At 48.7% G+C, this 10866-nt stretch overlaps 1 protein-coding gene across 1 annotated transcript; it reads left to right on the forward strand.

Moving 5' to 3' along the window:
- The first annotated feature begins 8985 nt into the window (after positions 1–8985).
- Positions 8986–10532, forward strand: LOC101635192 (cysteine-rich C-terminal protein 1). Its single transcript, XM_004693710.2, has 3 exons — positions 8986–9042; positions 9878–9994; positions 10031–10532. Exons 2-3 carry the CDS (start codon positions 9888–9890, stop codon positions 10218–10220), a joined length of 297 nt encoding a protein of 98 aa, XP_004693767.1. The 5' UTR covers positions 8986–9042; positions 9878–9887; the 3' UTR covers positions 10221–10532.
- Positions 10533–10866: the final 334 nt, after the last annotated feature.

Here is a 10866-nt window from a genome sequence, read left to right on the forward strand (position 1 = left end):
CAGAGACAGAGTGGGGAACAGAACAGGCAGATCGACGAAGTACACTGCTGAGGGGAGCAGTGGGCAGGGCAGGAGAGGTCTGCTATGCCATGTGGTTACCTCGGGGGCAGGCGGGGATTGAACTCATGCGGAAGTGGCCTTAGCCTCTCAGTGCTGTGCTTTAACCCACTGCACCACCAGCGAGGGCCACCATTTATATATTCTAACCCCTTGAGGGCTCTTGACCTGCCCCCAAGCTCTTGACCTGATGCAGAGACTGGGCTAAAGGGCTCCCAGGTCTGAGGAACAGCAGGGATCTAGAGCCCAAAGAGCTGAGGCCAAAGCCTGGCTCCTTCTCTAAGCTGTGTGATGTTACACAATCTGCTTGGTCTCTCTAAGCACTGATTTTATTTTCAAGCAATAGCGATAATGAGCCTCTGGATTGTTGTTGAGATTGCAAAGGAAGGATAAATGCAAAACCCCCTTACTAATAGTAAAACGCTCCCCAAAAGGGAAAGAATAAGAAGACTTTGCTTTTCTGAGAAGTACAGGTAGTGTCTTGCTGATTCAAAGAGGCCCAAGAGTTGGTGATTTGTCTATCCTGCTCCATGGACTCCGTCAAGCCCTGATCCAAGAGAGCCCCTGGGCTTGTCTGAGCAATAATCCTGACATCTCTGGGTCTGCGCTGATCACTGATTACTACTGATGAAAACTACAGTGATAATAATGAGGATAAGAAGGGTTAACAATTACTGAGTATTTTCTCCTTGCCAGATCAAGGGTTAGAGCTTTCGAGCCATTATCTCAAAGAATCTTCCTTCACGTAGCTTATAAGAGGGGCACTGTTATTATCTCCATTTTATAGATGAGTAAACAGGTTCAGAGAGGTCACACGGCTATGTAAGGCAGCAGTGGCACAAACCCAGGGAGTGTCTTTGTTCTTTTATGAGAATTTTCTCTTTCTTCATTGAGCTTCTCTGGCCAGAGGCATCCTGTCAGAGATGCAAATTTCAGTTCCAAGCCTCAGTGGGAAAAAAATTTCTTAAATTTGAACTCATTTTAAATCATTGAACCATGTTCTGAAACACAAAACTATTTTTTAAATTAACAGTGTGTATTAGTTTACTGTTGCTGTTCTAACAAAGTACCATAAGCTTAATGGTTAAGCAATATAAACTTGCTCTCTGATGGTTCTGTGGAGTAGAAGTTCACGTGGGTGTTGCTGGGTTAGCATCAAGGTGCTGGCAGGGTTGTGTTCCTCTGAGGGATTTATGGGAGAATCTGCTTCCTTGTGGTTTCCAGCCTCTAAAGCCTGCTCCAATTCCTTAGCTCACGGCCATTTTAAAAGTATATCACTTCAACTCCTGCTTCTGCTGATCCCTGATGTCCTACTTTAAGGGATTTCATGATTCCATTGGGCCCACCCGAGTAACCTAAGACAATCTCCCCATCTCAAAATCCTTGATCTAATCAAACCTGCAAGATCATTTTTTTGCAGTGTAAAATAATACTAATATTTCAGGGGCTTGCAAGGTGGTCTTCTTTGGGGGTGAGAAGCCATATTCTATATGCTACATTGTATATCAAGGCAACGGTGAGTATTGAACATAAAACACATAATTACCAGGAAACAAAAAGAAATTACCCTCCAATCTTAATTAAATGCCAAAATCAGCAAGTAATGATTGAGTGCAGCACTCAACAAAGCCCCTTGACAGAAGGGGTATTAGGCCAGGGTCAAGCGGAAGATAGCTGACCTGTAAAGGGCCCCAAAGGAGGGACAGCCAAGTGCCATCCCATCTACCCATTTGTCATAAGCAAGAGGTGTTCAAATGACATGATGGGAGCATTTAGGTAGTTTGTTTTGAGGGAATGTCTAATTTTGTTCACCATCAAAACCCAATGACGTTATGCAATTCCACTTTATTTAGCACTGCCAAATTATGACTTGACTTCTTCGAGGAAGGTTCCTAAAGGAAGAGACTGTACCAGGCCAACATTTGATTCCATGTTTCTCTTTGTTACTTGACTCATCAGGCTCGGCTCTTGTGAGTTAGCTGTGGTGACTCAACAGCTTCAGGACTGATAAACTGAAAGACATGGGCAAACTCTGGGTCAAGGGACCGTCATCAAGGTGCAGCTGTCCTGGGGAGGGCTCCTGAGGGCTTGCCAGCTGAGCCAACCCTGGGCACTACCCTGGAAGTTAGATAGGGGCTTTTAGAGTCATTACCTCAAGGAATTCTCATACAACTCTGTAGGGGAACTGGATTTCCAGTCACTTAGAACAGTAGCTGTAAGGATTATTTCCAACCCTTCTAAACACAAGGCTCAGGCAATGATTCACCATGTTTATTACTCTTTTCACTCCAACTTCAGTAGCCATGTTTAAAAGGAAAATTCTATAAAATAAAATTTGCTTCAAACAAGAGGTAAACTACCCACAAGGCAGGGCGCTAGGAGGGCTATGGCAGGAATGGAGTTCCAGGAGCCCAGCTAATCAGGCCTCTTTCCATCTCACAGCTTCAGCTCCTTCATCTGTACAATAGGGACCCACCTGGTCCAAACCGGTGGTTCTCATTTGATTGGACACTGGAACCAGATAGTGAGTTTTTGGTGTCTTGCCCAGACCTCACTGGGGTTGAGAACCATCATATCTCAACCCTCTTGTCATGATAGTCCAGATTTTTTCTGCATTTTTCCACAATGTATCCCACAAAATGTCGAACCCTTTTCATGAATATCTGGGTTCAGATTTGTTGAAAGTACCCATTGTCCTGAAGGAAAAGCAAATTCAACTAAACAAAGAAATGGAAATGGAGTGTCCTCTGCCTCCATTGCACAGTAAACTAGATCCTTGAGGGATCAATCCTAGACTCAAAGACTTCTGTGTATCTGCTAGGTGGCCATGTTCCCAAATAAGGATAAGTCAAATGAGATGGGCCTGGTTCCCCCTACAATTGAATGTGTTAATTGGGTACTTCCTTTCATTTCTGTTGGCCCATTTCCCAACACTCAGGGCCTGTGTTACAGTCTTTCTTGTAGTTCTCTTTAAGACCACAAGACACAGATCTCCAATGCACAGAAATCTCACAGCCAAAGTAGGCTCCCCACCCAGCCCTGCATGCTGACAGTAGAAGTTACACAGCACTAGTGGCAGAGTTCCTGTTGCTACAACACAGCATCAGGTTTTTCTTGGAATCTTCACTGAATGTTCACTTTGTAACAAGAGTTTTATGGATGTTATTTCATCAGCAATTGCATCTGTGAAAACCCACCACTGTTTCCCCCATATCACAGGTGAGGACAGTGCGATCGAGCTCATGTCACTTGTCCAAGGTCACGCTGCTGGCAAGTGGGGAGTTGGAGTTCACACCCAGAGACCGGTTCTAGGGCTCATGCTCCCGACTGCTTACAAAAGGATTCTGTGCCCTCCATGAAATGTTCTGTAGCTATGAAAAGCAATGCTTACAAAGAATGCTAGTTTCATTCATAGGGAATGTTTATGTTAAACTGTTAAGTGGAAAATTAGTAAGACGAATCGTTATATAAATACTATGATGAAGACAGTATCAGCACCTTGTGATTTCACATATAGGTATGTCTACATAAAGAAACAACACAAATGAATAACTGAATCAAACAAAAATTATCTTTTAGTCTATAAGGCCAAATTAGTGGTTACCAGAAGGGAAGGGGAAGGGTGGTGAGAAGAATAGGGGGCAGGGGCCAGTGGTATGATGGACAGATTTGGACTGTTAGTGGTGAGCTCCATTGGGCACATGCAGATGCTGATTTATAATGAGGCACATCTGACACTTTTAAATGTTACGAAGCAGTGTTACTTCAATTAAAAAATCAAGAAAATACAGGAGGCAATCCACTAAAAACTATGCATAGTAAAAAGGCTGAAAAAAAGTAAAAAGGAAACTGGAAGCAAAGTAGCAAAATACTCAGAATACTAAGTGAATATAAAGTTATCCTATTTGTTTCTAATTCTGAATTCTTATAATCTTATCCCCCATTGGCAAGTAAGAGCTACGTGCTGATATTTAAAGAAAGGGATTTTTTTTTTTGGCCTAAAATTGGGAATCGATAAAGTTGAGATTTAAAAGATACTTTCTCATGGACATAATAATATTCATAATGGCTAACTTGTTTTGAAACTAGTTTTCGGAACTAAGCCCCAAAACTGTTCTAAACACTTTACTATTTCCTGCCTTAAGGGGTTAAGAATTGTTGTTTGCCCCCTTTGATGATGATGATTAAATAACTTGCCTGAGCTTGCAACTTGGGACAGATGCCAGTTTCCCTCCAGAAGCTGTTAGAACGACCCACATGCTTCTCACTGCAACCCCAACTAGTCCCAATTAGAAATAAGACAGGGTTGTCTTATTTCTTCCCACTGTGGTTTTTGTTGTAAATATGCTAAATAGAATTTGATTACTTTGGGAGGGAACTAACTTGTCTTCAGAATATTGTTAGTAGGGGAAAAAGCTTTAAATACCATTGTGGACTTAACTATGTATTCATCCTCCCCATTCAAAGATTATTTATTCAAAAAGGATCTTCCCAAGTTGGATGCTATTTTTTTTTTTTTTTTGGGTGACCAGATGTATGCTTTACTTCTGGCAATTTCCATATAGGCCTAGTTCTCCTGCTTCATTCTCAGCCTATATCTGGTTCCTGCCACCCCCCAGCCCCATCTCCCTGGGCTGACCAAAGGTGCCTTCTTTGGGATACATGTAGAGAGAAAACCATTCCTGGACTTCTTCTGCCCTTTTGAAGGGATTATTAGTGCTGAATCAGTGCTATTCGAGTGCCATTGGTGGGTCAAGTTCAGGTAAGGAGAGAAGCTCAACCAGCTACACACCTGCATTTGACTTGCCTAAAATAACATCATTGGGATATCAAGCATTCTTAGTACAGGCTGTGGCATCATTGAAGAATGAAAAAGTCACGTGAGATCATTGATTTGAACCTGGCATTTTACATTTTATTTTGAATCTCTACCTTTTTTTTTCCCCCTAGGAAAGGGCCATCTAATTTCCATCTTGGGAAAATTTCCCTCATCCAAGACAAAAGAGACTTTCTCTTTGTTCTGGAGGTCTAGAACTCTACTAACCCAGCTTGGGAAATGCGGAGCATAGCAGAGCTGCCTGTGAGGCTGACAGGCAGCTGTGTGCAATTTGCAAAGCCCCATCACTATTCCAGGGCCTACCTTCCAGGGGCGCTTCCTGTAGGTTCATACTCGAGATGCTCTTGGAAGGAGGAATTTGGTCCCTGGGATGTGAGGGGAGGATAGTCACGGAGGCCCCTTGTGAAAGAGGCTATCGGCATCTCGGCATTGCCTACACTGCCCAATGCCAGATCACCGCTGAGCCCTATAAAGGGTGGACGCTCTAACAGTGCCCCAGTCCGCCTGCCTCCTTAGTGATCTGCTTCTGTGCCTGAACCAGGTAGGCTGCATTGGAAGGACTCTTGGTACCGGTGTTGGTAACAGGGAGAAGTCCTAGGTAGAGGCTGAGGCTGTTAAATCTGGCAAAGACAAGGGCGGGGTGGGGGGAGAGGGGGGAAGGATTTGGATGGGAGGGTTCTAATAGACGGTAGGGGAAGGGAAAGAGGGATTGGTGTCCTTTTTTGAAGTTGCAAGAAATCCATTCAGAGTTACGGAATTCCTAGGTTGAAACCTTTTGCACGATTCTTGTAACTGAGCATAGGAGACTGAGTTTAAAACGATGATCATCAAGAGGATGAAACCTTGTGAATTCACAGTTCAACCTAAATGTAAGGAAGTTATATTGGGTTAGCTGGACTTAAAATGTCTGTATTGTCTTTCAGCTTCATTCAACTCCTGCTAAGATGTCCTGTAAGCAGAGCCAGAAACAGTGTCAGCCCCCACCCAAGTGCACCCCCAAATGCACCCCCAAGTGTCCTCCTAAAGCCCCTCAATGCCCAGCCCCCTGTTCACCTTCAGTCTCCTGCTGCAGCTCTGGGGGTGGCGGCTGCTGCAGCTCTGGGGGAGGGGGCTGCTGCAGCTCTGGGGGTGGGGGCTGCTGCAGCTCTGGGGGAGGGGGCTGCTGCCTGAGCCACCACAGGCCTCGCCGATCTCTTCGACACCGACATCAGAGCTGCTGTGGTAGTGGCAGTGGCAGGAGGTCTGGGAGCTCCAGCTGCGGCTCTGGGGGCTCCAGCTGTGGCTCTGGGGGCTCCAGCTGCATCTCTGGGGGCTCCAGCTGCGGCTCTGGGGGCCCCAGCTGCTGCTCAGGGCACTTCAGCTGCTGCTCGGGGGGCTCTGGCTGCTGACCTGAGCCATGAGGACCACGGAGGAGCAGCACCCGAGGAGGAAAAGTGCTGCAGACCTGCCTGCTAGGCTTCCCTCCATCTCCCAGCTCCAGGAGGGGCTTCTTTCCGCCTGTGTTGAATGCACTGCAAGGCCTGAGGTTTTAACCTCTACTGTTCACTGGCCTGATTCTCCCCCTTGGACACAGCTCTTTGGAGGACTTGATGCTGGAGTTCAGTCATGCAGCTGTCTTCTCTGTAACAATAAAGACTTTTAATCCTGAAGTCACTGTCCCCTGATGATGTTTTGTTACCCTTTCCCTCTCCTCACTCCCTGCGTCCAGTCCTCCTCCCTTCCTTCCATCAAATGCGAGAGAATACTTCAAACATCACTTTGGAAGCAGATTTTGGAACTGAAGTGACATAGGGCCCTGGGAATAGTGTTCTCTTTCATGCTCTCAGTGTTGGGACTTGATCTAGCTTGGAGGAAGGACTGTGTCTGAGCCCACAACCCTGACTCAAGCTTCGGGTGTGCAGAGTTGAGACTGTGTTCTCAGAGAGGAGGGTGGCGGAGTCCAGGAGGGTCAAAGAAGCTCTCTCTGGCAGGGCAGAGTGTGCAGATGACTCCATCCATCCTAGTTATGGGAGATCAGATCACTAAAGGGCTCCCAGGAATGGACCCCTTTGCTTTTGTAATTACTGTAATCTTCTGGGTGCTTCTATCGACTGACTAGAGAGGAGAACTGTGTGTGTGTGGTGGGGGAGGTTAGATTCTGGAGAAGTGTGCATTTAGGAGGCAGGGATGATATACCTGAACCTATTTCCCCTGAATCCTGAAATCCTGAGTTCAGGTCTGAGTAGAGAACCAAGAAATTTCTCTTGCCAAACTGCCTGCGTGTGTTAGTGTGTGGGGCATCAGCGGGGGTGGAGTGTTGGGCACAGGGGCTTTGGTCTGGGTGTTCGGTTCCCAGTTCCTTTAGGAGTAAGCAGATTCCTCCAGGAGAGTCTCCAAAGAGTACAATAGAAATGATACATATGAATCAGTCTTCTATAAAGCAGTGCAATTGGTTGAGACTTTGATAAGAGTTGACTGAGAGGCGTGGAGTGAGCGAGCACTGAGGCAGTCGCGGTCCCCACGGTGAGCACCTGCTTGTCCAAAAATCACCTCCAGAGCTCCTGCCTCCACCTTGTCACGTCATTACTTCCTTTTCTAATATTGACCTCATCTCTAGGTGCACACAACCTGTTAATCAGGCTCTAAAGCCACATTAATGAAACTGGTATTTTTTTGTGACTTAACTTCTTTTGTCTGTTCCCTCATGCCACTCCCAGCTCGCTTATCCCCAAAGCTGGTCTTGCCATTGACTTTTGAATTCTCCTTTTGGATTTCTCTTATACCTCACATTCAAGATCACAGGCAATTGTGTTAATTAAGAAGCATTTCTGAGGTTAGCTCGCCTTCCGAGGCTCTCTCAATTCTTAAAAGTTCCTTATTCTATGTCCTCCCCAGGTGGCACGGTGGGTTAAAGCACAGCACTGAGAAGCTAAGGCCACTTTCGCATGAGTTCGATTCCCACCTGCCCCGGAGGTGACCACATGGCGCGGCAGACCTCTCCTGACACGCCCGCTGCCCCCCTCAGCAGTGTACTTTTGTTGATCTGCCTGTTCTGCTCCCCACTCTGTCTCTGGTGAAGCCTCTCGCTGCCCCTGAGCCTCTGGCCTGTACCCCAGTTCTGTATGTACAAATAAATAAAATTTTTTTTAAAGTTCCTTATTCTAAAAGCATCATTTTTTTCATAGACACTCTGGACTCGGGAAAGTCTTTCTTTTCCCTCTCTACCTTTCCAACCATTCCCTCTCCTGCTCCTTCCCTCCCATCCTTCTTCCCTTCTTTCTTCCTCTTTCTCTCCCCACTCACCCCCTCCACCCATTTGGCAGTGGCCCTAGGGACAACCTATCTCCATGGGGGCTTGGGTGGGGTAACGAGCAGAGCAGTCCGGCTTTTTGTAACTGGACCCATGTCCTGCACAGCCTCCTCCCAGGCCCATCAGGCTAGAGAGGGACAAAGGGACCTGACTGATAGGTTTCTCGTCTCAATGATTCCATAACTGGGCTTGCTGGGTTCTTCTTTCTGTCTCCAGTGACAGAAATCACCGCTGGCATTCCCACTTCTGCAGCCTGCCGTCATCTTCACTCAACCCATCCGGAAGCATCTGGATGAAACCCAGCAGGCTTTCCACATAGCTGTGGTCTGCCCCTGGGACTCAAGGACCAAGAGCCAGAGAGATGCAAACTAGGATAAGTCAGCGAACAAGCAGCTGGTGACTCTACAGGATGCCTGTGTGGAGGGGAAGGGTGTGTGTGTGTGTGTGTGTGTGTGTGTGTGTGTGTGTACCTGTACTTTGCTGAAAGGCACAAAGAGAACAGATCCCAAGGAGGGTGCCCAGCCTTCCCCCCACACGGTGCCTTTTCTTGGAATATACGTAGCCTCCTAGCTATGAACTGTCCTGTTTGGAAAGTAAACACTCCACAACAATCCTGGCACCTCTCTAGAGTGACTTGAATACCCACGTGCACCACCTACGGTGCTACCTGAGTGATGAATGGCTTTGGGATGTGAGTGTCAGCTGAGCCAGTGTGTTGGGAAACGGGCCCCTCCCAAGTGCTGGTGCGAGGATGAATCTTATAAAAGGTTCTCTGGCTGGTCACTACTCAGTCCACTGCCTTGCAGGTGGCCCGTTCCAGTTGAAGAACTGAGTGGGTCTTCTAGAGAGCTAGCATCTGGTAAGTCTCCAAGCAGAGCCCAAATGGGCTTGGGAAGAGGTGAAGTGGAGGGGGGAGAGGGCAGAATGCAGCCTGCAGGTGGGTGTGTGTATGGGCGGGGGGAGCCCTGGAAAGGGCCCATGCTTCATGGGAACTCATCTGGCGAGATACCGGTGAGGTGGTGGAGGCCCAAGGGAGGGTGAGCTGCGGTTGCAGTGCAGGCCCATGGCACAGCTGGGAGTGGGGCCAGGCCTCTGGGCTCCCAGGGCTGCTACGAATTTCTGTCTTCTGACCACTCTGCCTGATGGCTGCAGGGAATGAGAGGCAGGAGAGAAAGACCAGGCACTGGTGCTTGTGGATTCTTTAGACCCAGGCATCAGGGACACCTGTGCGATTTGAGGCCTTCTAAACCACAGAGGCACTTTATAGAGTGCTAACAGCCATGCCAGTATCCCCTGTAGCTTTGTGGGCACAGTGAAATAGGGGGTGGGGGTGGGAGATGTTGCAATCAGCAGCAGATTTTGGAACTGGATCGTGGGATCAGTTGGCACCAGGTTCTCACCGGCTTCTGCCCAGTGCTCGGGTGGTCTTCACCTTCATCTTAGAGAAGAGGGGAAACTAATTCTTTGCTTAGCCGGCTGCCCCACTCCTCCAACCCAGGGCTGTTGAACTGATTGGAAACACTCTCTGGGGTTTGTTTCTTGCTTCCCTTCACCGGTGCCTTTTATAGTGTCTTCTTTTCCCCTTCCTGGCACCAAGCCAGATTCACTTGCTCACAAATGCAAATCTGAAAGCCCTGCGTTCCACTGTCCAGAGAAAACGTCCGCTTGCGTGTGACAGGCTGCCTTTCTTGCAGGTTCTCCGCAATGTCCTCCCAGCAGAGCATGGCTTCAGCCAAGGGCTTTTCCAAGGGGTCTTCCCAGGGCTCCGGGCCGTGCCCCGCCCCGGCGCCCGCCCCGGCGCCCTCCTCCTCGTCCTCCTGCTGCAGGGGCGGCTGCTGCGGCTCCAGTTCCGGCTGCTGCGGCTCCAGTTCCGGCTGCTGCGGCTCCAGTTCCGGCTGCTGCGGCTCCAGCTCCACCGGCTGCTGCTGCTTCCCCCGGCGGCGGCGCCGGCAGCGCAGTGGGTGCTGCTCCTGCTGCGGGGGCGGCAGCCAGAGGTCGCAGAGCACCAGCAACACCGGCTGCTGCGGCGGCTGCTGAGCGCCCCGCCGGCCTGCCCCTCCCGCCAGCCCGCCCACCTCGTGTCCCCACCCTGCATTCCCAGGCTCCCAGGCCGGTGCGCCTCGGCGTACGCCCCCTCTCGCTGTAAAACCGCGTGCGCTCGGATGTTAGAACCCACCCTGTCCGCAGTCCCAGGGAACTCCCTGACCTCCTGTGAGATCCCTCGTGGGGAACCCAAGAACCGTGGTGGGGCTTTGGGTCCTACTGTGCAGGGTTTGCACACAGTAGGTGCTCCAAAAATGCCTACTGCTTTGACTGTTCTGTGAAGATGGCATAATAAAGCTTCTACCTCCAGAGAACATCCTCTTTCCTATTGGTTCTTTCATTCATGTCTTTGTTATGGTGTCCTACTACCTCTCTCAGCTCCCATAGCAAGGCTCGGTATGGTTGTCAATGGCAGAGAAGGAAAAGTCAAGCCTGACTCTCTGGTGTTTACTTGAGATAGCCAGGCAGTGTCCCAGGGCCTCACCTGTCATGCTTCGTCTCACTTCATTCTCAGTGACTCAGTGCGGAAGGTGCTGTGTTGCCCCATTTTACAGAAGAGAAACTGAGGCCAAAATGAAGTCACCCAGCTGGTACCTGATGGACAAGACTGGATGCTTGACTCCAAGGCTAGGCTCTTAAA

This window comes from Condylura cristata, unplaced genomic scaffold, assembly GCF_000260355.1.
Source record: "Condylura cristata isolate star-nosed mole 26May11 unplaced genomic scaffold, ConCri1.0 scaffold00040, whole genome shotgun sequence".
Taxonomy (NCBI): domain Eukaryota; kingdom Metazoa; phylum Chordata; class Mammalia; order Eulipotyphla; family Talpidae; genus Condylura; species Condylura cristata.